At 35.8% G+C, this 24,395-nt stretch overlaps 11 protein-coding genes across 11 annotated transcripts; 3 read left to right on the top strand and 8 right to left on the bottom strand.

Annotated features, from left to right (window-relative positions):
- Positions 1-255: 255 nt before the first annotated feature.
- TIM44 (protein translocase subunit) lies at positions 256-1,883 on the bottom strand. The gene is made up of 2 exons (XM_020220990.1): positions 1,322-1,883; positions 256-1,300 (listed from the first exon to the last, which is right to left on the bottom strand). The coding sequence occupies exons 1-2, from the start codon at positions 1,611-1,613 to the stop codon at positions 330-332; spliced, it is 1,263 nt and encodes a 420-aa protein (XP_020076519.1). The 5' UTR covers positions 1,614-1,883; the 3' UTR covers positions 256-329.
- Positions 1,870-3,602, bottom strand: BNA4 (kynurenine 3-monooxygenase; the record flags this gene model as incomplete). The annotated part of the gene is made up of 1 exon (XM_020222721.1): positions 1,870-3,602. The coding sequence occupies one exon, from the start codon at positions 3,600-3,602 to the stop codon at positions 2,178-2,180; it is 1,425 nt and encodes a 474-aa protein (XP_020076518.1). The 3' UTR covers positions 1,870-2,177.
- A 142-nt stretch (positions 3,603-3,744) lies between these two features.
- On the bottom strand, positions 3,745-5,392 carry HYPBUDRAFT_136662 (uncharacterized protein). The gene has a single exon (XM_020219612.1). It carries the CDS (start codon positions 5,318-5,320, stop codon positions 3,773-3,775), a length of 1,548 nt encoding a protein of 515 aa, XP_020076517.1. The 5' UTR covers positions 5,321-5,392; the 3' UTR covers positions 3,745-3,772.
- A 95-nt stretch (positions 5,393-5,487) lies between these two features.
- ULP3 (SUMO protease) lies at positions 5,488-11,317 on the bottom strand. Its single transcript, XM_020223246.1, has one exon. The coding sequence runs from the start codon at positions 11,109-11,111 to the stop codon at positions 5,643-5,645; it is 5,469 nt and encodes a 1,822-aa protein (XP_020076516.1). The 5' UTR covers positions 11,112-11,317; the 3' UTR covers positions 5,488-5,642.
- An 88-nt stretch (positions 11,318-11,405) lies between these two features.
- On the top strand, positions 11,406-12,631 carry HYPBUDRAFT_152389 (uncharacterized protein). The gene has a single exon (XM_020220989.1). The coding sequence runs from the start codon at positions 11,671-11,673 to the stop codon at positions 12,349-12,351; it is 681 nt and encodes a 226-aa protein (XP_020076515.1). The 5' UTR covers positions 11,406-11,670; the 3' UTR covers positions 12,352-12,631.
- Positions 12,632-12,932: 301 nt separating this feature from the next.
- Positions 12,933-14,269, top strand: CDC21 (thymidylate synthase; the record flags this gene model as incomplete). The annotated part of the gene is made up of 2 exons (XM_020223497.1): positions 12,933-13,116; positions 13,275-14,269. 2 exons carry the CDS (start codon positions 12,933-12,935, stop codon positions 14,267-14,269), a joined length of 1,179 nt encoding a protein of 392 aa, XP_020076514.1.
- Positions 14,270-14,381: 112 nt separating this feature from the next.
- SGO1 (Sgo1p) lies at positions 14,382-15,901 on the bottom strand. The gene has a single exon (XM_020220988.1). It carries the CDS (start codon positions 15,865-15,867, stop codon positions 14,389-14,391), a length of 1,479 nt encoding a protein of 492 aa, XP_020076513.1. The 5' UTR covers positions 15,868-15,901; the 3' UTR covers positions 14,382-14,388.
- A 160-nt stretch (positions 15,902-16,061) lies between these two features.
- Positions 16,062-16,576, top strand: DAD2 (Dad2p). Its single transcript, XM_020218493.1, has one exon. It carries the CDS (start codon positions 16,110-16,112, stop codon positions 16,488-16,490), a length of 381 nt encoding a protein of 126 aa, XP_020076512.1. The 5' UTR covers positions 16,062-16,109; the 3' UTR covers positions 16,491-16,576.
- HYPBUDRAFT_239353 (uncharacterized protein) lies at positions 16,545-20,136 on the bottom strand. Its single transcript, XM_020223245.1, has one exon. The coding sequence runs from the start codon at positions 20,103-20,105 to the stop codon at positions 16,599-16,601; it is 3,507 nt and encodes a 1,168-aa protein (XP_020076511.1). The 5' UTR covers positions 20,106-20,136; the 3' UTR covers positions 16,545-16,598.
- A 241-nt stretch (positions 20,137-20,377) lies between these two features.
- Positions 20,378-21,415, bottom strand: RPF2 (rRNA-binding ribosome biosynthesis protein; the record flags this gene model as incomplete). The annotated part of the gene is made up of 2 exons (XM_020220077.1): positions 20,378-21,344; positions 21,402-21,415. The coding sequence occupies 2 exons, from the start codon at positions 21,413-21,415 to the stop codon at positions 20,378-20,380; spliced, it is 981 nt and encodes a 326-aa protein (XP_020076510.1).
- Positions 21,416-21,596: 181 nt separating this feature from the next.
- Positions 21,597-24,314, bottom strand: FRE9 (Fre9p). Its single transcript, XM_020220987.1, has one exon. The coding sequence runs from the start codon at positions 24,066-24,068 to the stop codon at positions 21,684-21,686; it is 2,385 nt and encodes a 794-aa protein (XP_020076509.1). The 5' UTR covers positions 24,069-24,314; the 3' UTR covers positions 21,597-21,683.
- Positions 24,315-24,395: the final 81 nt, after the last annotated feature.

Here is a 24,395-nt window from a genome sequence, read left to right as displayed (position 1 = left end):
AGTTGGAACTGAGCACAATTCTTTCACCTTTCGCCTTGAAACTATCAACAACTCACTGAAGGTTTCCGTAAAGTTACTTACTCTTTGAAAAGATTATAAAGTTTACAACGTTCAAATGAAAAGTACCAATAGAAAAGGAAAAAAAAAGAAAAACACCAAAAACTACGTACGTGTAAGGATCAATCAATTGTCAAGAGAAACACCCAGACACCAACAAAAAGAAAAGAGGTCCCCATCGGTTGCAAGAACAACTAAGTAGATACTATTTATATTTTAAAGTATGATATTTACAGATATTAAGTATGTAGTAGAAAGGAGAGGAGAGGTAATCAATGGAATGGTCTTGAACCACCACGAGCGAACTCGATGATTTTCCAACCTTCAGTAACGTTATTATCCATTTCTTCAGGAATTCTAGTGAAAACCATAGCATAAGTACTCAATTGAATGTGATCTTCGGTACCGGCAGCAATTTCACCGGATTTAGCCTTTCTGTATAAATGAATTTCTTGAGCACGACAACTGACAACGATAACTGGGATATCGTTTGGTTGTAAGTTTTTACAAGTGACTACTTCAACACCTCTGATATCTAAGATTCTACCATCTGAGAATAAGCCCTGTTGAATGAATTGTTTGTTATTAGCTTGCCAAACGTTGAAAGGAGCTTCACTTAACCATTTTTTCAAGGTTTGTTCATCGTTTTTAATGTATGCATCTAATAATTCCGGGACGATATAATTAGTTAAAGTTTTATTGAAATCCGTGATTCTGAAAGAAGGATCCATGAGTCTCAATTGTTTGATAACTTTAGCTTGTTCGGTTTCAGCGAAAAACCCAGTAACTTTTTCGATAATAGTTCTAATTAATGCAATTAAACCATTTTCTGATTCTTCCCATTTTTCTTGTAAATAAACAACACCACGACCGATTGGAGATCTTTGTTTGAAAGTTTCCCATTTGTCAGAGAAAGTAGGACCAGTTGGTTTAGAATCAGTGGCAACTAAAGCCCCACCAGCTTCTTCATTTTCTTTAACTGGTTTAAATAATTTACCATCCTTCATTTTTTTAGCTAATTCTTGAGCCCTTAATTTTTCTCTTTGTTGTTTGGTTAAAAACCCCCCGTAGGATGATGATGAACCATCATCAATAACTTCAGAAAAATCTTTATAAACTTTGGTTTGTCTAACTGGATCAAATGCTTTATCAGCGGCTTCTGCACTGGTTCTAACGGTAGTTCTAACTCCATGACCAACTTTTGAGTCCCATGCTTTATGCGCAACACCTCCAACTGCTCCTGCTGCTTTTTTGGCTGCTTTACCGGCAGTCGAACTACCCTTTTGGGCACGATCATAAGCTTCTTTGGCTCTTTTGAAAGCGTCACTTTCTGCGACTCTACCAGTTTCATCTTGCAAAGCCTTGATGTTTTCTTTTAATTCATTGGATTTCTTGATTTCACTTCTAAAAGTTTTAAAGAAAACTTCTAATGGTGATTGAGGTTTATTAGAGTTAATACTACTTTGACTAAACAAACGATATGTCTGTATGGAACCCAACGCAGTACCCGAGTAGTGAACCTTTGATCCACTCTTTATTATTGACGATCTCAACATACTATTTCTATATATATGCTTGTGTCAATTATACTTTCCCAACTATATATCCGATTTTTTCAGCTTGGATTAGTGGCGTCGACAATTTCTTTAAATGCTTCTTCAAAACTGACTCAACTAGGTGTACCAACTCAATAAGTGACACACTCCCAACAGTACTTTAGCTAAACTAGGATTTCCAACGCAAATCTTATGGAAAACTGTCCTTTCAAAAGAGTTTTGGCCTTCAATTTTTCAATGCTTTTTTGAAGTCACCAAAAAAAAAAAAAAGAATTGAATTTTTTAATTACACAAAACTCACCCAAAAGTTTTTCGATGAACGAATGAATAATTGGGCATGCGCGCACGACCATATATGGTGCACGGGCCAAAGTTCCAAAAAAAAGAATGTACGGGTTGGAAGTTAATATCATATATTATTGGTAAATGCACGCGGTTCAATAATATTGGTTGCAATAAAGTATAAGGTATAATAAGGTTTTATAAACTAATGTATAATTCGGTAACATGAGCTAAAGTATAACCAACTACAAATTGAGAAGTAGGCCCTATTGAGGAAATGTATTAGTTCTTGAGTTTATGCCAATATTGGGCCACTTTCACCGCAGTAAAGATGGCTAATGCACCAAGGGTCCCGTTCTGGATGTTATTCAATATTCTCCGTTGTCTCTTTTCGATTTTGACTGCATCAGAATACCCGATATCTCCTCTGAATGAAATCATAGAGTACATTGGAATCCATGTAAGGAAACGGCCACTGGCATATTTACCTAAGAAGTAATCAATTTTCTTCCTGAAAAGATAAAGCGGGCTAGTAACTTTGGAGGACATTTCATAGTAATTGTCTAAGGCCAATTTACAAATGGTTAATAAATCTTGATGACGGTCTTGAGAGTATTGTTTGAAACAGGCTTTTACGTCATGATTATTGGAGTCAATTAACTCCATTAAAACACGAACGTCTTCGAATCCACAATTCATACCTTGACCGTAGAAAGGAACCATAGAGTGAGCAGCGTCACCAATTATCAATGCTCGGCCATTAGGACTGTGGTAAGGAAAAGCAGTGACTTGCATTAAAGAACCACGAGGTTGATGATCAAAACTATAACGTAAACTTTCTTCCCCCATCAATTGATAGGCATCGGGGAAATTGAATCGGAAGAATTCAACAAAATCATCGGCCGATTTTAAGCTTTCAATCACGGACCAAGGACTGAAAAATGTAGATGTAAATGACCCATCTTGATTTGCAAGAGCAATGAGCATAAAGTTATGTCTTGGCCATATATGAAGGTGGTTTGGATCAATTGAAAATATGGTATTATCTTCTTTTGAATTAGGATTAGGTGGAATGCAAAGTTCCAAATATTGCATATCAATATATTGTTGTTGGAAATTCATTCGACTAAATCTTTGTAATTGATATCTAAATTGGGAATGGGCCCCATCAGCTCCAACTATAAAGTCAAATTCATATTCTTTTTTCTTTTCTTCGCTTTTACTACTCAAGTCTAAGAAGGTCATTTTAGGTGTTTCGTCATCATTGGTAAGTTGACTCAATTTGATCAACTTCTGATTGAAAAGTACTTTGATCTTATCAGAACTTGTCATCTCATCCAACATTACCTTATTAAGAAAAGATCTATCAATAGAATTTATGCATTCTCCAAATAATCCATAAATTTGCGATTCTTGTTTGGTTCCACTAATATCATGAATCATTCTACCCTTCATTGGAATGACATATTGCAAAACACGCTCGGCCATTTCTTCATCAACATACTTCAATGCTCGTATGCCTCGATCACTAACTGCCAAGTTGATTGAACGTAAGTTCTTTGGGTTTGGGTTCTCTCTTGGATCGGGTCTTAATTCAAAGATGTATACAGTGTATCCCTTGGCCGCAAATGCCAAAGCTGCAAGACACCCAACTAAACCGGCCCCCACTATACCAACACTCTGTTGCTTGCTTTCGTTATCAGACATGTGATTTCAATGTGCTGAGTTTTTAGCTTGAAGTATTGAAACTTTTTCAAAAAATTTATGGATCTATAAAATTAGCTGATCTTCTCAAAACTTTTTTTCTTTTGCGTATACTTGGGGTACGACAAGGTCTACAGTAAAAATAGTGGTACTTCATATATTAGCTACACAGTTTAGTTTGTAGAATATTTGGCAAGTTTGCTAGTTTTGTCTTCAATGCTTTTCTTCAAATCAGCAATTTGGGATTCCAATTCTGTATTTCTAGCCGAAAAATCCTTATTTGCATTAATTGTGTTTTTCAAGTTTTCTTTCATGGTTAAGTTTTCATACTTTTCTTGTAGTTCATCTTTGAGTTGAGTTAACAGTTGCTTCTCTTGTCCAGCGCCTTTAAGCTGGTCATTGAATTGTTTGCTTTGTTCCAAGATTTCTGTATGGGTTATACTTAAATTATTCAATTGTTGTTTCAAATCATTTATTTTTATGATCAAATCATCATTAACTGATTTTAAATTAGTTAGTTCATTATTATTACGATTCAATGAATTTGCATGGAGTAGATGATATTCATTTTCGAATTTTATAATTTGAGGTTCAATTTTTAATATCAATGGGATATCAGCTTCATTTATGACACTAAAGAAATGTTTGGAACTTAAAAAATTATTCAACTCAGTACCTTGTAGACTTAAAATTCTTTCACCATTGGTTGCAAAAACAGTTACCAAGACTCTGGGAATGAAATCAAATCCTTGGAAAACAACAAAATCTAGGATTTTATATAATAAGGTTGTATTTTCAATTTGTTCATTGAAAAAATTGAACAAAATTTTCTTATAAAAATTAATCAAATTTATACCTTGTTTACTAAGGTGAAGGAACACGTCAGAAGCTAAGTCCTCCAAAGATCTGTTAACTTTATAGAAAAATTCATCTTTGATTAAATTCACGAATAGTTTATTGAATTTTAATAATAATGATAATAACTCTTCTTTAGATATATTTGGTAAACTGCTTATTAATTTACTAAGATGAATAACAAAATTGTTTGGAGGTAAATCTTCGGTATCGCCTTCCAAAGGAGTAGCACCTGGATCATTATTTATTGCTTCTAGCTTAGTGGTGTTTATAATAACTTCGTTAGTATAATAGTTGAAAATTTTCAAAACTTCCTTCAAGTCTGCATCAACCGGTAAACTCTCAAGAAATAGTTCCTGGTTCTTAGTTGACGACGAACTGTTGGCTCTTTTAAGTAAATTTTCGTATCCGCTAGGTTCCAATTTATATCTAACTTGTAACGTTTTCAAATACACCAAAGATCTCAATGATTCGGGGATTCCTTCAATCAAATGTTGTTCTAATTCATCAATTCTTCTTTCCCTCAAAATTTGATTACTATAATCTTCAATCAACTCATACCAAAACTTCAAGTTATCATCTTCCAACTGTTCTTCACCCAATGTTTCTTTAATGTTTTCCAATTTACTTTTCAAATTGTCATTGCTAATTGTATTGTTTGAAAAGATGTCAGATGATTCATTCAATATAGGCATTGAGTACAATTCTTGCTGTCTGATCACGGAAATCGTGGATATGTTATCTTCCAATGTAAACGATAATTCACTAGGTTTATTGGTGGATTGTTCCTTTTTAGGAGAATCTGCAAATTGATCCTCCTTAATTGTATCCGATTGGATATTTGAAGGTGATGTTACGGTTGACATCGTTATACTTCTGCTTTTCCTGATCAAATTGAGTAGATGAAGGCAGACTTCAGTAGGAAAAAGACAAACTTTGTTTACGTGGTTCCTTTGGATCAAATTTCCAATGCTTAAGCTCGTTTGTTTTTTTATTTTTTTTTTTTTTTGTACATCAAAACTTGGTGTCGAAACCGATTGCAAAAAATCAATACATACTAAAGCTACAAAGAGGGTTATTACTATGATAAGTGATACTTTGGTGTACAATATTGCGTTCTGTTAGATTGTGAATCAAAGCTGTATCCGTTGACAACTTTGTTTATGTGCATTAAGTTTGTAGATCAAATTATTGGAACCCATTTCTGTTTAATCTCCGTTTCTTGAGTTTAGCTCTCCTTTCATTAATAGAAGGGGGATCCTTCGAAGTCACTTTATTGACAGAAGGACCTTTCAACGGCGAAGACTGAATTTCATGAACTCCTTCATATCCGTCATCAGAAGAATCTGATACTTGAATTGGAGTGAAGATTGTATGGTGATTCCCATTAGAATGAATTACATATGTTTGTTTGTCATTATTTCTCTTTTCTTTCCTAGAGGTTTGACTTCTGGTATTTCTATCGTTACCGGATGAATAGTCCGAGTCTAAATGCTGGATTCCTCCACTTTCATTACCATCGATTATTTCATAATTAGGCCCGTGCTGATCTTCATCGGTTGTGTTTCTATTGGTATTCTGATGTTTCAACTGTCTGAATCTTTTAGATTCTTCTTCATCGCTACTCGATAGAACTTGAACATCGATCTCTTCATCATCGGCAATATCCGTGAGAGCATCTGAAGCAAGATCAATGTAATTTAAGTCGTTGTCCACATCATGAATTTCGCGACTAGGTGGTGTTCTTCTCACTCGAGATAAGGTTTGGTGAGTTCGTTTAGTATCAGGCGACTCGATCCTAATAGGCACCGGTTTAGGCTTTTCTGTAGGCGGTGTCTTCTTCCTGGAAGATCTGCTGTGGTCACTCATGATCCTATTTGATTGTTCATCCTTTTCCTTGTTCTTTGCACGAGATAAATCAAATTCTGCAATAGTAGGAACTTGTGGTAAGTTTTTCAAAAACCTGAGTTGTCTGGCCCTAGGTCTTGGAGACCCGTCATATATTGTGTGTATTCTTCTCAAATCATCATTTTGATCAGGGACAGATGGGTCTGCCATCATTTCAATTTCAATCTCAACATCAGAATCGGTATTCGTTGCTGATATTGATGAGTCACCTCCTATCAGTTTAGTGTTGCTTTCACTGTTATCAACTTCAGTGTCAGGATTTTCATGAAGTTTGAGGCTTGATGAAGAGCTGTTCGATTTATCTGACACGTCTTGTTTTACTTGCGCCATTCTACTACCACCATTTGCGTCCCTTGTGCTTTCTGCTAGCACTTTACGGGTGAATTCCGGAGTGGCTTTTCGCCATAATTCCTTCAATGTAGGAGTTTTCTTTTCTGCCACTGATTGCGGCAATGAAGTATTTGAATTTTTAAATAGCTCACCTTCCAGATTAGATTTTGCTTCGTGAGCTTCCGAATGTCTCATGGATTTTATAGTTTGTGAATCTTGATCAAGTCTCTGGTCAATATCTTTTGTTCTCTTCCTAAAATTAAAAGGCTCCGAACGCTTCAAAGGATAAGTTTTTTTTTGTCGTTTTTGGGAGCCTTTCGAAGTATTTGTTTCCTTAGTATGAGAAGCAGATCTTGAATCTTCAAAAGCCTCAGTGGAACTATTTGAACCCCGATTAGAGTGATGATTACGCCTTCCATTATTTTGCGAGGATTTGAGTTCAAACGGGTTGTATGTTCCAAAAGGTATTGATCTAGTTAAAGCAGCTGGAGACGATGAGGGTCGATAGACCTTGGGTTTTTCTGGAAGGTGATCTGTTCGAAATAACGAAAATATATTAGCTGCGTGCAGAGCTTGACCAGAGGACGATTTAAGTCTCTGGGATTCATTGAACCTTCTGCTATGCTCTCTAGTTTTTTCAAGTCGTGTTTCATTAGATTGTACTCTGTTAGGATGTGAACGGAAAACATTTTCACTTTTGCCCCTGGGTGGCAGATCCGTTTTTGATACTCCATCATTTTGTTGTGGTATATAAACTTTGTGATCTCCATTTAAATCCATAGAAAAATTTGCTTCTTTTTTGTCAACACCTGTAACAGAAGTAGAAGGGCTTTGACTATCAATGCTTTCTTTATGATTTAGTTCCTTTGACCAATAAGCTTCATTCGAATCAATTTTCAGTGGGTGTACTTCATTTTCTAGATCGAATTCAGTATATTCAACCCTATTGCCCAGGCTTAGCACTGGGTTCAAGTTTGAAATAGTGTTTAGGCTTTCTGAAATGCCCATTTTCCCAGGTTTATCTTCAGATCCTCGAGAGTGGGAAATGTCAGAGCCTTTACGAGTTGGGTTGAGATCTTGGTTGTCCTTGTTGTACCTTTCAATATTGGAGCTTTTTGAGTCATCTAAAACATCTTTTTTCAACCCAGAGTTATTATTATGGGATAAGGTTTGTATAGTCAGCTCAACTAGGTCATTGTTAGGTATGGGGCTTTTGCGCATGTTAAAACGTTTTTCTGATATTTCTTCTAATTCATCAGTACCCGTTCCATTGGACCCCAACTTCAGTTTCTCTGGCATGATAGCTTTATCACTTTCTTCTTTTACTGATTCGACATTGAGAGTCTTCACATCTTCAGAGGATTTTTTCCTCATTGGAGTGGATTCAACCATAGAGTCTTTCTTACCAAAAATGGGGGATGGTTCATCAGCTGAGCTCTTTTGCTGATCCTTAATTGTAATCGGCTTGGAAACGCCACTCGATATGACTTTAGGTGAAAGGCTCTGTCTCGAAATTTCGTCATCAAGAATGTCTTTCATTTCAATATCCACTGTCTCAAGCAGTGGTTTCAGTCTTGGTTGAAAATCGAACAGCCCAGAAGAATCAATCTCCATCTTCAGTTGATTTTGTGAGTCTGAGGAAAATCTTTGGTGTTCACTATTTGAGTTCACCAACTTATTATTATTGATTCCCTCGATCTTTGTTGAATTCAGAACGACTTGGCTCACTGGAATAAGCAGAGCTTTCATGGGATCGAGAGTTCTACCTTCAAGATTATCTCGTTTTGTTAAGTCAAGATGTGATTTTGATTGTGTATCAGAAGGCAGGGAAGGCGATATTCTTAAGTTATGAACACTTCTATTAAGATCATCACTCGAGTCATCTCTATGCTGTATAACTAAAGATTCATCCAGTGGCCTGGTGTTAATTCTAGGGTCATTTCTTCCACCTAAAGCATTGAATGTTATTTTGAAATGAGCTATCTTCTTTTCTCTCTGAGAAACATCTTGAGCTGGTTCGAGCGCCTTTTCAAGATCTAGAATTAATTGACCTTGATATTTGTTAAAATGATCAAATTTCTGTCCAAAAATCAAATTGAACAACCTCAAATTCCGAAGTTGAAGACTTTGGTTATTGAATAACTCTCGCAAAGACTTATTCTCTAGTTCCGAGGATGGGACCATCTGTGTAGCGCTATCATTATCAAAGCTGGTTAATTTTGATGCTGATAATGATGAGGGCTTTTTAGTAGGAGAATCTTTCGAAGTAGTTTTAAGGATATCATCTTTCTTTGGGTCAGTAAAAGCTGGAATGCTATTATTTGAAGAGGTTTCTTTTTTGTCTGCTTCGGTCTCAACTGATTTTCCAGGCTTATACTCAATCACTTCAATATCATCTTCAGAAGGTTCATTGTTCTTTGAATTATCTGCTTCCGGGCTATTTTTCTTCTCTTTCAATTCGAAGTCCTGTTTGTCATGTAGCTCCAAAAGGGTGTCGATGAGTTCTTTCCTCATATTATTTCTTTCGGCAGATAAAAAGAAACTTTTTATAAGATATTTAGATTTACACCTCCAAACTTGTTCACATTTCTCTGCATCGTTTAACCATTTTCTAACGTTATAAATAACATGAATCCCACAATCATTAAAATTGTTTTGCTTTGGGACCTTTGCGGCAATTATTCTTATTTGCTCCTTTTCTACCCTAAGATTATGCTTGTCTTTGCAGTATTCAACAATGAATTCTTTCAACGGTCTAACAATATTAGTATGTTTTTGACTTAAGGAATCGAAAACATATATTTCCATGACATATTTCTTCTTTGGTGGTGCATTCAAGTTCGAGCTTGAATGTTTGGATGGCAAAGAATTACTTTTTGAGTCATTATAATCAGGATCAGTGGATTTTTCATCTTGTTGCAGATCTTCTATAGGATCCGAATTCAAATCATCCAAAGAATCGTCGTTTTCATTATCCTCTTGATCATTTCCGTTTTGATCTAGTGATTCATCCTTAGGTACTTGAGGATTATTTAAGAGGTTTGGAAGACCTTTGATTATACAACAATACCAATGCATATTTTCACAAATTGGAAGTATGACATAAGGAAAAGACAATAAATCAAGTTTACTTAACCAGCGTTTGATATTACCGTAGTAATTAACATTTTCTTGACCTTCTAACTTTGACATTAGTTTAGTGAAAAAAAACGAGTTGAAAGCATATATTTCGCTTTCTTTGAAAAGCTTGCGATCATATATTGCCTTCTCGATTTCATATTGAATGAAGAAATCGATGACAGAATCATTTATCCAATCGTTATTGTATAATGTCTTGAAATCGGAATAAGTGATTATAAAAGTTTTATTTCCTGAGAATTTATGCTTTAACTCAGGATCAAAAGGAGCAGGGATTTCTGCTGGATGTACAACGGTTTCTTTATTTACCGATTCTCCTGGTTCTAATATTGATACTGTACCATCGGGATTTTCAGAAGTAACCGGAAGTAATTTGTTGGTATGTGCTCTTGTTCTTGGTCGGATTGGGTCATTTGCTTCTCGATATTTCGGCGATTGGTCTGTTTTCGAAGTTTGAGGACGTGAAGAATCGATCTCATTCATGCGGTGTAGTAATTCATCATTATCAATTCTAGGACTTGGTTTAACGTTCCATTGTTTTTGTAGAAGGAAAAAATTGAACAATTGTGAATCATCCAGAGAGTATTGAACTTGAATGTAACCATAATCTTTCTTCAACTCAATTAAAATAGAGCGCTTGGTTGTACTAAAATTCAAACTTTCTAAATGTTTTGCTTTTTCAATAACCAAATTATTTATAATCATCTGTTTTCTAGTTAGATAAAGAAACTGGAAACCCCTAGAAACATTTAATGCTAAATCGCCGTCGCTGGTATCGAATAAAATCCCATTAAAGTTTATTGAATCCAAATGTAGAGAGACAATCGGAGTAGAATCCAACTGATTTTTAGTGATATCGATCGAGGTTGAAAAAGCATTCAAAACGTGGTCCAGTTTCTTAGAATGACGATGCTGTAGTGATTTATGAGGCATATATACCCAGCTTTTGGGTTCAGGGGTGAACCGTCTGTCTTTACTAAAGACATCGCTGCCACTGTTGAATTCAACAGGACTATTGGGCGCCGTAACTGGATGAGATAAGGGCCCTTCATGCGACAGTCTTGGTCGCTCCGAGTTGGTGAAAATCTCCTTCAAAGGTCGTGAAGTAGGAATGGGTATTGGGATCGAGCTAGGCGAATGCCTTATTGGCTCCAGTATTGATCTTTGATTATCCTCTTTTATACGTTTATTTTGATGAAGATTATTCATTGTTTGAAACCCTGTAGGTCGTTTTCTTCTATTCAAAGAAGTGAAATCCTTCTTTAGTCTACCCCCGCCCATCTCGAATTTATCAAACTCTTCTATAACTATCGTTTGGATTAAATACGACTAAATGATTATGAAATAGATAAAATGTAAATCAGATAGCTGTAAGCTGCTGATTATGCAAGATATTCGCTTTAAAATGCTCTAGTGTTACCCTGAATGTCGAAAGGTTGTAATGTACGACAGTCTATATCATATAAATAACAGGGTCTTCGTTGTAATAAGTATTTTAAGCTTTAAGAAGGTTTCCTTCAAGTTTTTGCGCTGGATAAGTTTTTATCTAAAAAAAAAAAGAGGAAAAAACCAAATTGGTTCACAGACTTTGATTAAGTACAAAATTACAGCGATGGCCTACGTTGAGTTGTATAGGATACACTAACTTGTAACCTGGAACACCTCGTGCCTCTGGGAGGCCTATAGCATGCTCCGTTCTAGTGTAAATAGCCTATTGGTGTGTAGAAGTGCCCTGAGAATGAAGTACTAGGAAAAAAAGGGTACGAAAGAAAGAAAAAAAAAAAAAACTTTTAGAGAAAGTCCTTACTTTCTTTCAAATACCAATCAATTGACCTCAAAGATGGGATTCATAAAGTCACTTACCAGAGTCACGACTCCCTTGGTGGCCTTTGGACTAGGTTTTGCCTTTTATCCCAAAGATTTCAGGAAGGGGAACCTTGCTGATCGCAAGCTTACTCACATTAACCAGTCAGTATTGGAACAGATTGAAAAATCCAAAGAATATCAAGCATTATTGACCGAAGGCAATAGTAAACAGTACTACGGGAGCCATGCCTTTCCAGAACAACACATGAAGAACTATGTTGGATCTGGGTTACTCTTTGGACCCAATCTATTTGAGATAGATCCAATATTATTCTTGAATGAGGAAAAAGGAACTTTGACCGGGTTCTATCATTTAGGAGACCAATTGATTAGTCAAGATGGCGAAATCCATAATGGAGTGGTATCAACCATATTGGATGAAGGATTATGTTCATGTGGGTTTCCTCAATTACCTTCAAAGAAGGGGGTCACTGCAAAACTTTCGATTAATTTCCAAAATCAGGCGCCTCCTAACAGCACAGTGGTCTTGAAAGCTCATATTTCCGAATCAAAGGGCAGAAAAGTGGTTATTGATGGAACGTTGGAAACCTTACCATTGAGGGAAGGCGACAAGCCACTAGTAATTGCTGATTCCAAATGTATATTGGTTGAACCAAAATGGTTCAAGTACTTCTCTTGGGCTCAGGTCTTTTAGATTCTATTTCTGTATAGTGTAACTAATGATTAAATGACTTAACTGTCTCAGTTGACATCATCGGTCGAAATTGACATCATAATAGCAATCCGTGCCGTTCCCACACCTACGTACGTTGACTTACCTTGAGCACCGTCATCTCTGACGCTACTCGAACCACGCTTTGTGATCAAGTAGTGACAGCACGCTTTGTGATTAAGTAGTGACAGCACTCTTTGCGGTTAAGTAGTGACAGCACTCTTTGCGGTTAAGTATTAACAGCAAGGTACGGGGTTCCTTTTTGGGGCATTATACTGCAAAAAAAAAAGACTTACTTAAAAATCTCAGACTTTGATTGCTACTTGGACCATTTGTATTGCAACCCCTCGATCATTCATTCCAGATGATGAAATTGCCTATTTGGAACACGAAGTAATGAGTTGGCCGTTAGCCATTCGCCTAGCAATCTACAGAATCAGACTACATTTGCTTCGTTCCAATCTGGGGTATAAAAGGACCAACCAATTCCCAGCCTACTGGGGTTTTCCCCTTTTCACAACATTATTCTTCAAACTCATTTGATTATAGTACAATAAATAACAATGTCTGATTTTGGTCGTAAAGATATCTCTGAAAAAGTTCAATCTGCTGTTAAACCAGATTCTGAAAAATCTACTCCTGAACACTTGAAGGACAAGGTCACCGACAAGGCTGACAACGCTGCTGGTAAAGGTACTTCTGACAACAACAAGTCTTTTGTTCAACAAGCTGCCGACACTGTTTTCGGTAACAACAAATAAGCTTCTGCTTGGTTTTTATAGTTTAATGAATAAACGTTGAAATTATTGTCTATACGTATACATCTGTAGTATTGAACACCCGTACACCACAAAATTGGAAACGCGTACGCGTTGAGTAGTTTTGAAATTTTTGATTTTATTCAGCTAAAGCCATTAGTGAATACTCTTCTTTCCACGAAATAACAATGACTGCTTCTGAAAACCAAGCTGAACAAGCTTACCTCGACTTATGCGAACGTATCATAAAAGAAGGTGAACATCGTCCGGATAGAACTGGTACAGGTACCAAATCCTTGTTTGCACCTCCACAATTAAGATTTGATTTATCAAATGATACTTTCCCATTATTGACAACTAAGAAAGTGTTTTCCAAAGGTATCATTCATGAGTTGTTGTGGTTTGTTCAAGGCTGCACCGACGCGAAGAAATTGAGTGAAAAGGGAGTTAAGATCTGGGAAGGTAATGGATCTCGTGAATATTTGGATTCTATAGGCTTAACTGATCGCCGTGAAGGTGATTTGGGTCCAGTTTATGGGTTCCAGTGGAGACACTTTGGCGCTGAATATACTGATTGTGATGCAGACTACTCTGGTCGAGGTTATGATCAATTACAAGATATCATTAAAAAGTTGAAAACTAACCCATACGATCGTAGAATTATCATGTCCGCTTGGAACCCACCGGATTTCAAAAAAATGGCATTACCCCCATGTCATGTTTTCTGCCAATTTTACGTTAACTTTCCCAGTAAAGAAGCTCCTGATTCAAATAATAATAAACAGCAAAAATCCAGTGCAAAACCAAGATTATCTTGCTTGTTGTACCAAAGATCTTGTGACATGGGTTTGGGTGTACCTTTCAATATTGCTTCATACGCTCTATTAACCAAAATGATTGCTCATGTGGTTGACATGGATTGTGGAGAGTTTATTCATACTATGGGAGATGCTCATGTTTATTTGGATCACATCGAAGCCTTAGAAACTCAATTAGAAAGAACACCAAGAAACTTCCCCCGTTTAGTTATCAAGGATGAAAGAAAAGACGAAATTAAAAATATCGATGACTTCAAGTTTGAAGATTTCCAAATCGTCGGATACGAACCTGACGCTCCAATCAAAATGAAAATGAGTGTTTGATTATTTAGTTCTACTAGGCAAGAGTTAATAGTCATATGTACATTAGTTGAAAGTTTATACGTTAGGTTATAAAATTAACAAATTTAATAATGTAAAATAAGAAATGCAATGGGTTTAATTCACTTTATCATAGTAGACCTTCTTCTGTAAAAACGTTTAGGTCGATCTTGGTCTCGCTCATTTAAATCAAATATAGATAAATCTTTTTGAGATTCTGTAACAACTTGATTTGACTCTCCCGTAATCACCTTATCCATATCAACAACATCTGTAGCTTTATCTCCAATCGATGATATGGGTTTCTTTTCAACCTTGTTACTAGAATTGGTGACGTTAGATAACGGCATCCTTTTCTCAGATTGACTGCCGGTTTGTTGGTTTTTCAATGCTAAATCTTGATCTTCACCACTGACCTTCCGCCTCTTCTTTGAGCTTGTGGTAGGCTCAGGTCCACCGGGTGCAACTGACTCTTCTCTTTCCTTAAATAATGGAAGATATCCACCCACTGCATCCATCATTTTCGCTGATTCTCTACGAATCTTCAGACCTCTACGTGGTTCAGCATAGTTGATATTTCTTCTTGTTCTTGTCGACCTTCTTCCTGTTCGCTCATCTTCTATTTTTATATCTGCTTCTGGAGCTGGTGAATTCGACAGTAGTGACTGTTTTTGGGGTATCGATTTTGAAGTATTCTTGGTGTTGTTTCTTCTATTCTCCTGTGTGTCATCCCGGAAAACTTTGAAACCACCATTTGTATTGTCAGGCATATTTTCATTGAGGACTTCACTCAATTCCTTCGTTGGAAGCTCATTTGGAGTCTCGCTATCATCAAGTGCAATCATTGCATCATCAACTTTCTCATTGGTAGTTTCAACTGAGTTATCAGTACCACTCTCACCAGTTTCAACTACAGTTGAAGGAATTCTAAATAAGGCAAGATCAGGACTTTCACTGAAACTTCTTCTTGGGCGAGATTGTTTTGGAGCTTGGGGTTTTTCTTGACTTAATTTGCTCAATTCGTTATGTAAAGAAGGTAGGAACAAGGTGGCTTTATGTGCGTCAACATCAATTGGGTTACCAAAATCTAAGTCGTTATGTGAATCATTCATAGGTGTGGAGGTGGTAGGACGGGTAAACTCGTTTAATATATCTAGTTGTGGATTTTCGGAAAGCCCTTCCTTTGCTCTGATATCCTTGAATACCAGGAGTAAGTCGTCGAACTTACAAATGAAGTTCCTTTCGATAGTTTTTAACTTTTTCTCTAATAGAGCTTTAATATCTTTGTCTTGCAGAGATTTCCGTTTCCTCAAAGTCATGTTTTCGTTTATTAAATCACTTATTTTGGACTCCATATCGGATAGTTTCAAAGATAAGGCAGAGTTTTGTTGAGCCAATGACTTATTTTGAACAGTGTACTTCTGCTTCATTCGCTCCACTTCCTCCTTATCAATTTTAGGTTTTGGATCGGGCTCCCTTGGAGGTTGTGATTGAGATCTGTTTCTATTGACAAGCAGTTCATGATTCATACTTGCCCTTCGTGATTGGGCCTGTGAAGCAATCTCCTGAAAGTAGCGTGAGCCTTGTGAGGGACGTGCCATCGTTTATCTGAGATCTAGCAAGCTGTTGCTTGAGTTGAAGGATATTTAGGAATGAATCAATGTTTGTTGTTGTTTTTGTAAACCGTATTTAAAAACATCAACAGATTAAAATGTCCGTACACCTCAAAAAATGGCGTCTTCCTTAAAAAAAAAAAAAAAAAAAAAAAAACAATCAAAATTCACGTATAACGAGGGTTCAATACTTCGATTTTGGTAGTTTGTTAACCTAGGATTTGCAGAATATGAGTGATAAACCTCCAAGGACTGTTCAGCAGAAGATTGAGCAAAAGAGGGCAGAACTAGAATACTTACAGGAAATACACAAGATAACAGATGTGCTAACGAATCAACTTGATGATCTTGATTCAAAACTAGAAGTGATGTCAGATGGTGCAGAAAGTGCTGCATTGGTGCTATCTAATTGGCAGAATGTTGTGAAATCGGTTTCGTTGGCCTCGTTGGGGTTGATGAAGTATACGGCCAAGGATTATGAGACGCAGACACCATTACCTGAATGTTTGGTAAGAATAAAATTAGATAAAGACGATCCCATCGATAATGAAAACGCTGACAGGTCAGAGCTGGAACTTGAGCCTTCTGAAGCAGACTTTACGAATGAATAGCTTTTTCTCTCGCTTCTACAAATCCAAAATTCCTGTACTATATGATGTACTTTTATTAAAAATTAATATACAGAAACACAAGTATGTATTGCTCGATGTAGATATGATTTATGAACTGGTAAAGGTTTTTATTTCGACAACAATAGCTTCAATCCATGAAGCTAGGTTGTTATCAGACAAGCTGTTTTCTAGCTCACGCTTCAATTGTTCAGTTAAAGAGTTGATTGTATCATCTAATTCATCAGCAACTAAAGAAGCACATTGGGATTTTAACAAAACATCTAATTGTCTTATTGTTGGATGTTCAGAGCCAAGTTGTGCTAAAGTGTGGTATAATGTAGTGTCATGGATGAGGCGTTTATTTTCATCATCAGAGTTTCCTTGTGTTGCTTTCAAGAAAGACCAATCATCCGTTGTAGTTAACAACCTTAACCAAATAAGTTGACAGTAGTATGAATATGAGTCAGGATCTGGAAGTAATAGAGCTACTTCTAAAGCATCAGAAAATCCATTTTGATAATTGAAGTTTGGTTTGATAAGTGTTAATAAATTAATCAATTCATCCATCGATAACGGTTTGGAGTTTACAAATTTGTCAAAAAATGGACCCACTATTTTTTTGGAAGTACTCAAATCTATCTTAGAATTGAAATGAGAATTTGCAATTAAGTCTAAGGTTAAGTGGTTCCCATTTCCTTCGAACAATTTCGATACTTTATCGAATAATCTATTTTGAATGGCTCCTTGCTGCAAATTCTTTTCGGCCTTGGTCTTATAATCAATTAATCGATTTGAATCAAAGTCTTGAGGACTCTTTTCTGCTGCAATAGCAGCCAATTTACCTATTGAGTATTTCAACTGTCTATTATCTTGGTAATCATCCACCTTACTATCTGCAGAATCTATTATCGAAACCGCAGCATTACCGTATTCTTCATCGATTAATGAACGAATCCAAGATACTTCTTCTGTCTTTTTCGGACTTTCCTTAAAGTATTGTTTCAAATATGGATGGTAATTATTAAATGACAACAACAAATCTTGGATCATATCATTCTTAAGGTAATAATCATATAAGCTCCTTGCAAACATGTACCCATACTTTTCGAAATATGATTCATATGTTTTTGTTGCAACTTTATATTCAAGACCTTCGGTACCCGTTTCGTCTGCTATTTTCAATCTCTCAGCTTCAAGAATTTTTGCTAAAGATGAAAAATCGTAGTACTTTTCAGATATTCTTACTGCGTCTTTATTCAAATCTTGGCTCATTAAAGCCTGCATCCATTTATCTCTTTGAGTTTTGTACCAAGTCACATACTCTCCGAATTGACCATTTGAAGGATCGGATGTTTGCATAAATTGAATTGCGTTGTTGAAGAGGAAATATAACACTTCAGTCAATTTGATCAAGTTTGAACGGCTTTCAGATGTAGTGAGGATTGAATCGTCACCGCCGCAGTAAATATGACAAAATATTTCATCTATTCTGACTAACAATTCGGTGTCGAAGATCCATAATTTTCTAGTAGGAATCTTATGACGACCAACTATTAATTTTTCTTCATTGATGAAAATACCATTGTAACATGTTTTAACAAGTAATTTGATTAACTCATCATGGAAAGTATGGTCCTTGATCAAATTTACGACGAGCCTGGTTAAAACTTGGTTGATTTCTTTAGTACCTTGACTGAAAAATTTACGTAAAATATCTTCATTTGGATTGAGCCCTTCAACGGCATTTGTTTCTATGATAACTTTTTGAAGGATTTCTCTGTAATCTTTGGAAGTTTCAGAGCTTAAATGTTCCCAAAGGTTCAATGATACGTCTGTCATTTCAAGAGACCTAACAATATTAGAAGCAATCTTTGGCCATGTACCAGGAAAGTTTCTCTTTGAATAATCGACTAAACCATGGAAAAATCTAAGCTTTAAATTCAAAAAGTCTTTTATTGAAGGAAGAAAAGCGGGTAAATATGGTGAAGTGTTGTTTAAAATTTCACTTCCAATTTGATCAATTGAATTTATTAAGATATTTTCGGGATACGATTCTTGAATATCAAAATCGATAACACCATAGTCATTATAAAAAATACCTTGTTCAATGTGAGATTTAAGGATTTTCAGGGGATCATTTAAGTTTTTCCCATCAACTTCCATTGAATTTTCAGGTTCAATAAATCTTTCTATTCTTAAAACACCTGAGTTTTTTGTAAGAAGAATTAAGCTTGGGTTCGAGTTGGAGGAAGGATTTTCATACCCTTGACCAATAACATCGACGCTATGTTTCAATTTGATCGTATCTTCCCATCTTGGGGAATAATACTGATCAGCAGTATGAGAACTGATATACGAGAGATTTATATCAGTAACAATTATTAAGTCTTCAATGAAGACGAATGCTGAAGTTCCTGGACTTGGAATATAGAGTCTAGGTTTATTAACCAGAGAAATGAGCACCTGGGGGTCAAAAGTGCTTAACCTATGAGAACCATGTAAAAGAGCACCGCTTGAGTCAATTTTCATAGTGATTAAAAATAAGTTTTTATCTTGTTCATTTTTAAATTCATCGCCAGCCAGTAATAATGCCACATATATATCTTCTTTCTCGGGTAATTGTAATGGCCATAAATCTAAGAATTTTATATTTAAACTTGAACCTGGAATAAAGCCGTCAAGATTATTTTCCAAGTAAGTAGCCAAAGCATGATTGACAGATTTTTTAGAGTCTAAGTAGGCAGCTCCATTAACGGATAATGATTGAAATGTAAATTTGTAGAATCTACCAACCGAGTCTTGGATAATGAGATCTTGGGTTAAACCATTATTGGAAATTTTTCCTGATTTAAGACTTACTATCTCATCATTAACTTTAGTTTCGCTTGGTTTGCTGGAAAAAAAACCTGAAAACATACTAGTTGACTTTGATGGACTCAAAAGTTCATGAGTAGATAAGTGAGGTTTACTTTGAAAATCTCTGATGGTGACCAAAACCACCCTTTTCCAAGATGTAGCCACCATAATCCCTGCTGGCTCGACATTTTCGGCCAAGGTAATGTACTCGCCGTGTCTTGATTGAATTGGGATGTTTGATTCCAATTGTTTGTTATTGATTATTCCCAAAGCTGGAGCATGTTGAACACTTTCATAAAATTTCACATCCCCAGTGGTTGCATTGATAATCACTAGCCCCGGATCTTGACTATTACCGGTAGATGGGTTGGTCAAGATGGCTAATGGAAGCTTGGAATCTAAAGAATCTTTATCCAAAGGAAATTGAAACAATAAGGGAGTCGTATCGGTAGATTTATAGTTCCATACATAGATTGAGCCTGAGGCAACAACAAGAGAATAATTGGAAAGATGATCGGAATAACCGTTGAAAACAGCTTCCCCGTTATTTTCGTTGAAGACACTTGGTAAAGCAGGGAGTTTTGATACACAATATTTATCATTTTTAGTAAGTTCAAGCACCTTGTTTTTAGAAGTATTATTATCGAATACTGAAACGGTTGAATCAGTGACAGTAACATTGGCAGGTGATGCAGCTCGCGATACGCTGGCTGACCCAGACTGTCTGGCTCTGAATATCGAGCCTTTCGAGAATGACATTGAGCTTATACCTTAAGATATTCCAAGTTCATACAAACTGATCTTGACTGTTTACTTCAACTCTGGGATTTTTCATTGAGAAGATGAAAAAAAAAAAATTTAGGATTATGTAAGCAGTCGACTATAAAGTAGGAACCTTTACTTACTATCATGATTTATACGGTAATAAGTCTGCTTATGGTGATTGATTCATTGATAGGTCTACTTGTAATGTTTTACTCAGAAATACGTTTATTTTATAATGTACAGAAGGAAAGTATATAAATTAGAGATTAGATTTTTTGCTTTTTAGCTTCCGGTTCATCATCAAAGATTTCATCAGCATCTTCGAATTGGTCAAGATCTTCATCGTCATCACTGACTTGATCATACTTTGATTTCAAACCTTTCATTTTTCTAGTTTGTAATTTACCCAAATCTTGCTTACCAAGATGGATTTGAGCAACCTTGTCACCCATGAAATCGGTAGAAACGTTCTTCTTTTCTTTAGGTTGTAATTGTTTAGGTTTGGCATAAGCATCTTTTTCAACTTCAGGAGGAGGAGTGACTCTTCTACCGATTTTGAAATCCAATCTTGGGCCTATTTCATCGATTTCAACTCTTGGGACTTTTTGACCACTCTTGAAAGTTTTCAATTTATAAACTCTGAAATGTAATAAAGGTAATTGAGATGAGTTTGGATCTTCTATTTCACCAACTGATAATGCAATGACATATTGTAAACCAGCAACATCTTGTAAATCTGTTTCTTCACCTCTATAGAAATCCAAGAATAAAGATTTCAAATGTTGGTAAACTGGATGAGTGTCAAATTCTGGCCCATTAAATGTGAACATTGGTTTCAATCCCATGGTGAAAGTTAATTTTTTAAATTCTTGTATCAATTTATGGTTTTCTTGAATTGATAACTCAATCATATCGAAAACCTTATGATTGAAGAATCTTGAAAACACTAATGTATTTGGTCTTTTCTTATTATGAGTTGAGAATACAATCAATGATGAATCATTCTTTTCAGAGAAAAATTCTAATTGTGATGCATCTTCAAATGGTCTAATTTCATTCTTTTTAGAAAACTTCTTGGTTAATGGTTTTTTAAGAGCCATCAAATCACACATAGCATCGTGTAAAAATTTATTACCAGTGGCTCCTGGAACAAATAAGGCACTCTTTGGATTTTCAACTAATTTGGCTTCCTTTTTGGCCAAAGCTCTCTTAGAACGGGCGTTTTTAGGTTTGCTAAATATCTATGTTAGTATTCACACTTCTTGCAAGCTTCAACTATCCTTTACATACATCGTTCTAATCATTTTCTGCTAGTTTAATCAAAGTTTATGGAATAAAATGTTATCTATTTAAAAAAGTGAAAAAAAAAAAAAAAAAAAATCAAGCTCATCTTAAAAAAAAAATACTGTGTGCACATCGCAGCGAAGAGTCCGTACACCTTTATTTAATTTGTTTTTGCAACTTTACATTAAAGAGGAATAGATGGCATTAAATTAGGTACTATATAATCATATGCACGTTAGTTGTTTGGTAAAAAAGTCTATAAATAAAGGGAAGAAATGAAAAGGGTTTTTAAGCCCAAACTTGTAATTGCTCGTAATAGTCAACTCTCTTTTTCTCATCATTATCAAGATTGTTGACAACTGCAGCTCTTAAATCGTCCACCATTACTGGATGGCCGCAGGTAACAAAAGCAGCTGACCCTAAAGACTCTTTTATGTGAAGACGGACAAGTTGTTCCATCTGAGGCCTGCCTTCTTTGAAATCAATATGGGCGAGTTCTTTTTTAATTTGACTAACAACTTTAGCAACCAGGTCTTTTGCATTTGTTAAGCCAAAAGAGTTCTCACTGGTGGAATTATAATCTTGCAACTGAGTGGCATTTGAGAGGAGCGGCTTGTTGAAGCCTGCATCTTGTTCGTGGTCATCCAACAAAGCGTGATTTGAATCATCAGAATCGTTATCGTCATCCTCATCAGAGAATTCATGATCGTTTGAGGTTATTGGGAAGCGTAAATGGAAATCTTCCAAACAAGACTTGAGTTCAGGTTTGGTGACATAAACTGTTGTTTGAATTTTTGTATTTTTGAGCGAATATAGTTCTTCATAAAACCAATACAAAGATTTATACTCCCTTATAACCCAGACAAGTTTCAATTGCTGTTTTGAATTATTAGGAGAATGTTTGGCGTAATCATAAACTTCGGCATATATACCGGGAATCCCGTTCCCACCTGCAACAAATACTGCCGAGTCTGATCTAAAAGCTGGAGTTTCTTCACCATAGGAGCCTTCGATTGCTACTCTGATTTCTGTAGTTCGGCCAGGATGTTTGCAAAGATATTTATGAAGGCGCTTGGTGACCCCATCTTTAACTTTGACGAATAAAATAATATTTGATTCTTTTGGATTCACGGAGACGGTATAAGTGAAAGGATGCGATTGCCAAAAACACGAAGGTAGTAAGAAATGAATAAATGCATGGCCACCAGGAATAGCTTCCCAATGGTCAGGTTTTGGTACAATGATTTTCAATGATTCATCAGCTAATAAGATGACTTTAGCCTTTGGGAATCCAAAGGACATCAAGCGATATAATCTAATTATCCGATCTAATAACCAAATAGCCAAGGTATAATAATAAAACCACATACAGTATAAATCGGCCACATGAGCATAAGCACCAGCAATGAAAATAAAGGCAAGAACAATATGAATGATTAAAAAGGCTTCGTACCATTTTCTTCTCAAAACCAATAAACCTTGAATCATAATAAACCCACCGGCGAAAGTAGCAGCAACACCATAATAAAGATAGGTTTGTTGAATTTTAACAGAGTAAGGATGCATATAAAAAGAATAACAAGCGGCATGAATCACCACTAGCCCAAAAATGATACGGGAAACCCATCTATGTAAAGCAATGAAGCAGGAATAATCCCACCTAGTAATCCACTGTAAGATATTATTTCTACCACCGAATAGAATAAATAGAGGAATGATTTCGCTACTTAAAATACTTGTTCTGACCGCATAATAACGAAGTAATGCTTGTTCTTGAGAAAGAAATATCGGATCGCCATGAACGTAACCTATATTATGTTTAACAAAGAAACAAGTTAAAAGGAAAAACCCAATGATTGAAAAAGTTTCTAATCTAGTTGGAACTAGCATATCGAGGATTTTAGCAAGAGGTTTTTCATTAGTTTTCCTTTTACCATAGGTGGCAGGTAAAGTGATATTAGCACGATACCAATTAGTCAATGGATCAGTTAACTTCTTGACTAATTTGGGGAAGATGATTTTTGACCAATTACCAATAGCAGCCAAGGCAAAAATGCAAAGCCAATAACATAAAAGATAAAAGCCATAATCGACTGAGCGATCGTAATTACCGAGAAATTGATCGTATGCCTGTTTGTATAAGGAAGTTTGGTGATCGTCAATTTTAAGAGGGGCATCAAATATATCATGTAAACGATTATAATCATCATTTAAAGGTTTGGCGTATTTGTTATATTCATTCAAAGAATCTTCAAACATCTGTTTTGTAATCGTAATATTATAAGAGTCCTGACAAAGTTGAAGAAAGGAACTGATTTGGGAATCATGACTAGTGCTATAACAATGAGCTATAGTGGCTCTGGCATTTGCATTTTTACAATAACAAGAACCACCACTATTATCTAAAGGATCAGGCTCGCAAAAACTAGCCTGTCGCATGATTTGATAGCTGCATCCTAAATACGCTATCTTGGAAGGCCCAAACTTGTTTATAGGAGCACCATTGACTGCCTTTTCCGGGGTGAATGTAATGATGATAGAGCAAAGTAAAAAAACCGAAAGGATATTTCGAAGCTGTCGAAGCACGGGTGATTTGAATTTAAGTGGAATTATTAAAAAGGGTATTAGAATGATTGCTAAAGCAGCAGACACATATATAAAGCTATGATACATGGTTTTACCATAAAGAAACCGAAAACCATGTAAATTAAAGTAGGGAAACTCAGGCCTATAAATAACAAAGCAATATCCTCAACGTTTTCTGAAAATAAGAAAGACCCAGGGCGATCTTCAAAGAAAAAAAATCAGACAGCAAGACGTAAAGCCCAACAAAGTACGAGATACGACAACGGTCTTTGTAGTTTCGATCCAAGAGGTCAGTGTAAACAGCCAATCAAACGCAATAACTCTTTTCTTTATTATAACAGAGCTCTGATTTTGTTGATAGTTCGTCGTTTTTATGTAATTTTTTTCTTTTTTTTTTTTTTTTTTTTTTTTTTT

The sequence above is a fragment of the Hyphopichia burtonii genome (genome assembly GCF_001661395.1).
Source record: "Hyphopichia burtonii NRRL Y-1933 unplaced genomic scaffold HYPBUscaffold_3, whole genome shotgun sequence".
Lineage (NCBI taxonomy): Eukaryota > Fungi > Ascomycota > Pichiomycetes > Serinales > Debaryomycetaceae > Hyphopichia > Hyphopichia burtonii.
The sequence above is the reverse complement of the archived record's forward strand: the minus strand, read 5'-3'. Positions and strand labels throughout refer to the sequence as shown.

Coding starts and splice junctions, on each gene's coding strand:
- TIM44 (XM_020220990.1), bottom strand. CDS start 1,613: ATGTTGAGATCGTCAATAATAAAGAGTGGATCAAAGGTTCACTACTCG.
- HYPBUDRAFT_136662 (XM_020219612.1), bottom strand. CDS start 5,320: ATGTCAACCGTAACATCACCTTCAAATATCCAATCGGATACAATTAAG.
- ULP3 (XM_020223246.1), bottom strand. CDS start 11,111: ATGGGCGGGGGTAGACTAAAGAAGGATTTCACTTCTTTGAATAGAAGA.
- HYPBUDRAFT_152389 (XM_020220989.1), top strand. CDS start 11,671: ATGGGATTCATAAAGTCACTTACCAGAGTCACGACTCCCTTGGTGGCC.
- SGO1 (XM_020220988.1), bottom strand. CDS start 15,867: ATGGCACGTCCCTCACAAGGCTCACGCTACTTTCAGGAGATTGCTTCA.
- DAD2 (XM_020218493.1), top strand. CDS start 16,110: ATGAGTGATAAACCTCCAAGGACTGTTCAGCAGAAGATTGAGCAAAAG.
- HYPBUDRAFT_239353 (XM_020223245.1), bottom strand. CDS start 20,105: ATGTCATTCTCGAAAGGCTCGATATTCAGAGCCAGACAGTCTGGGTCA.
- FRE9 (XM_020220987.1), bottom strand. CDS start 24,068: ATGTATCATAGCTTTATATATGTGTCTGCTGCTTTAGCAATCATTCTA.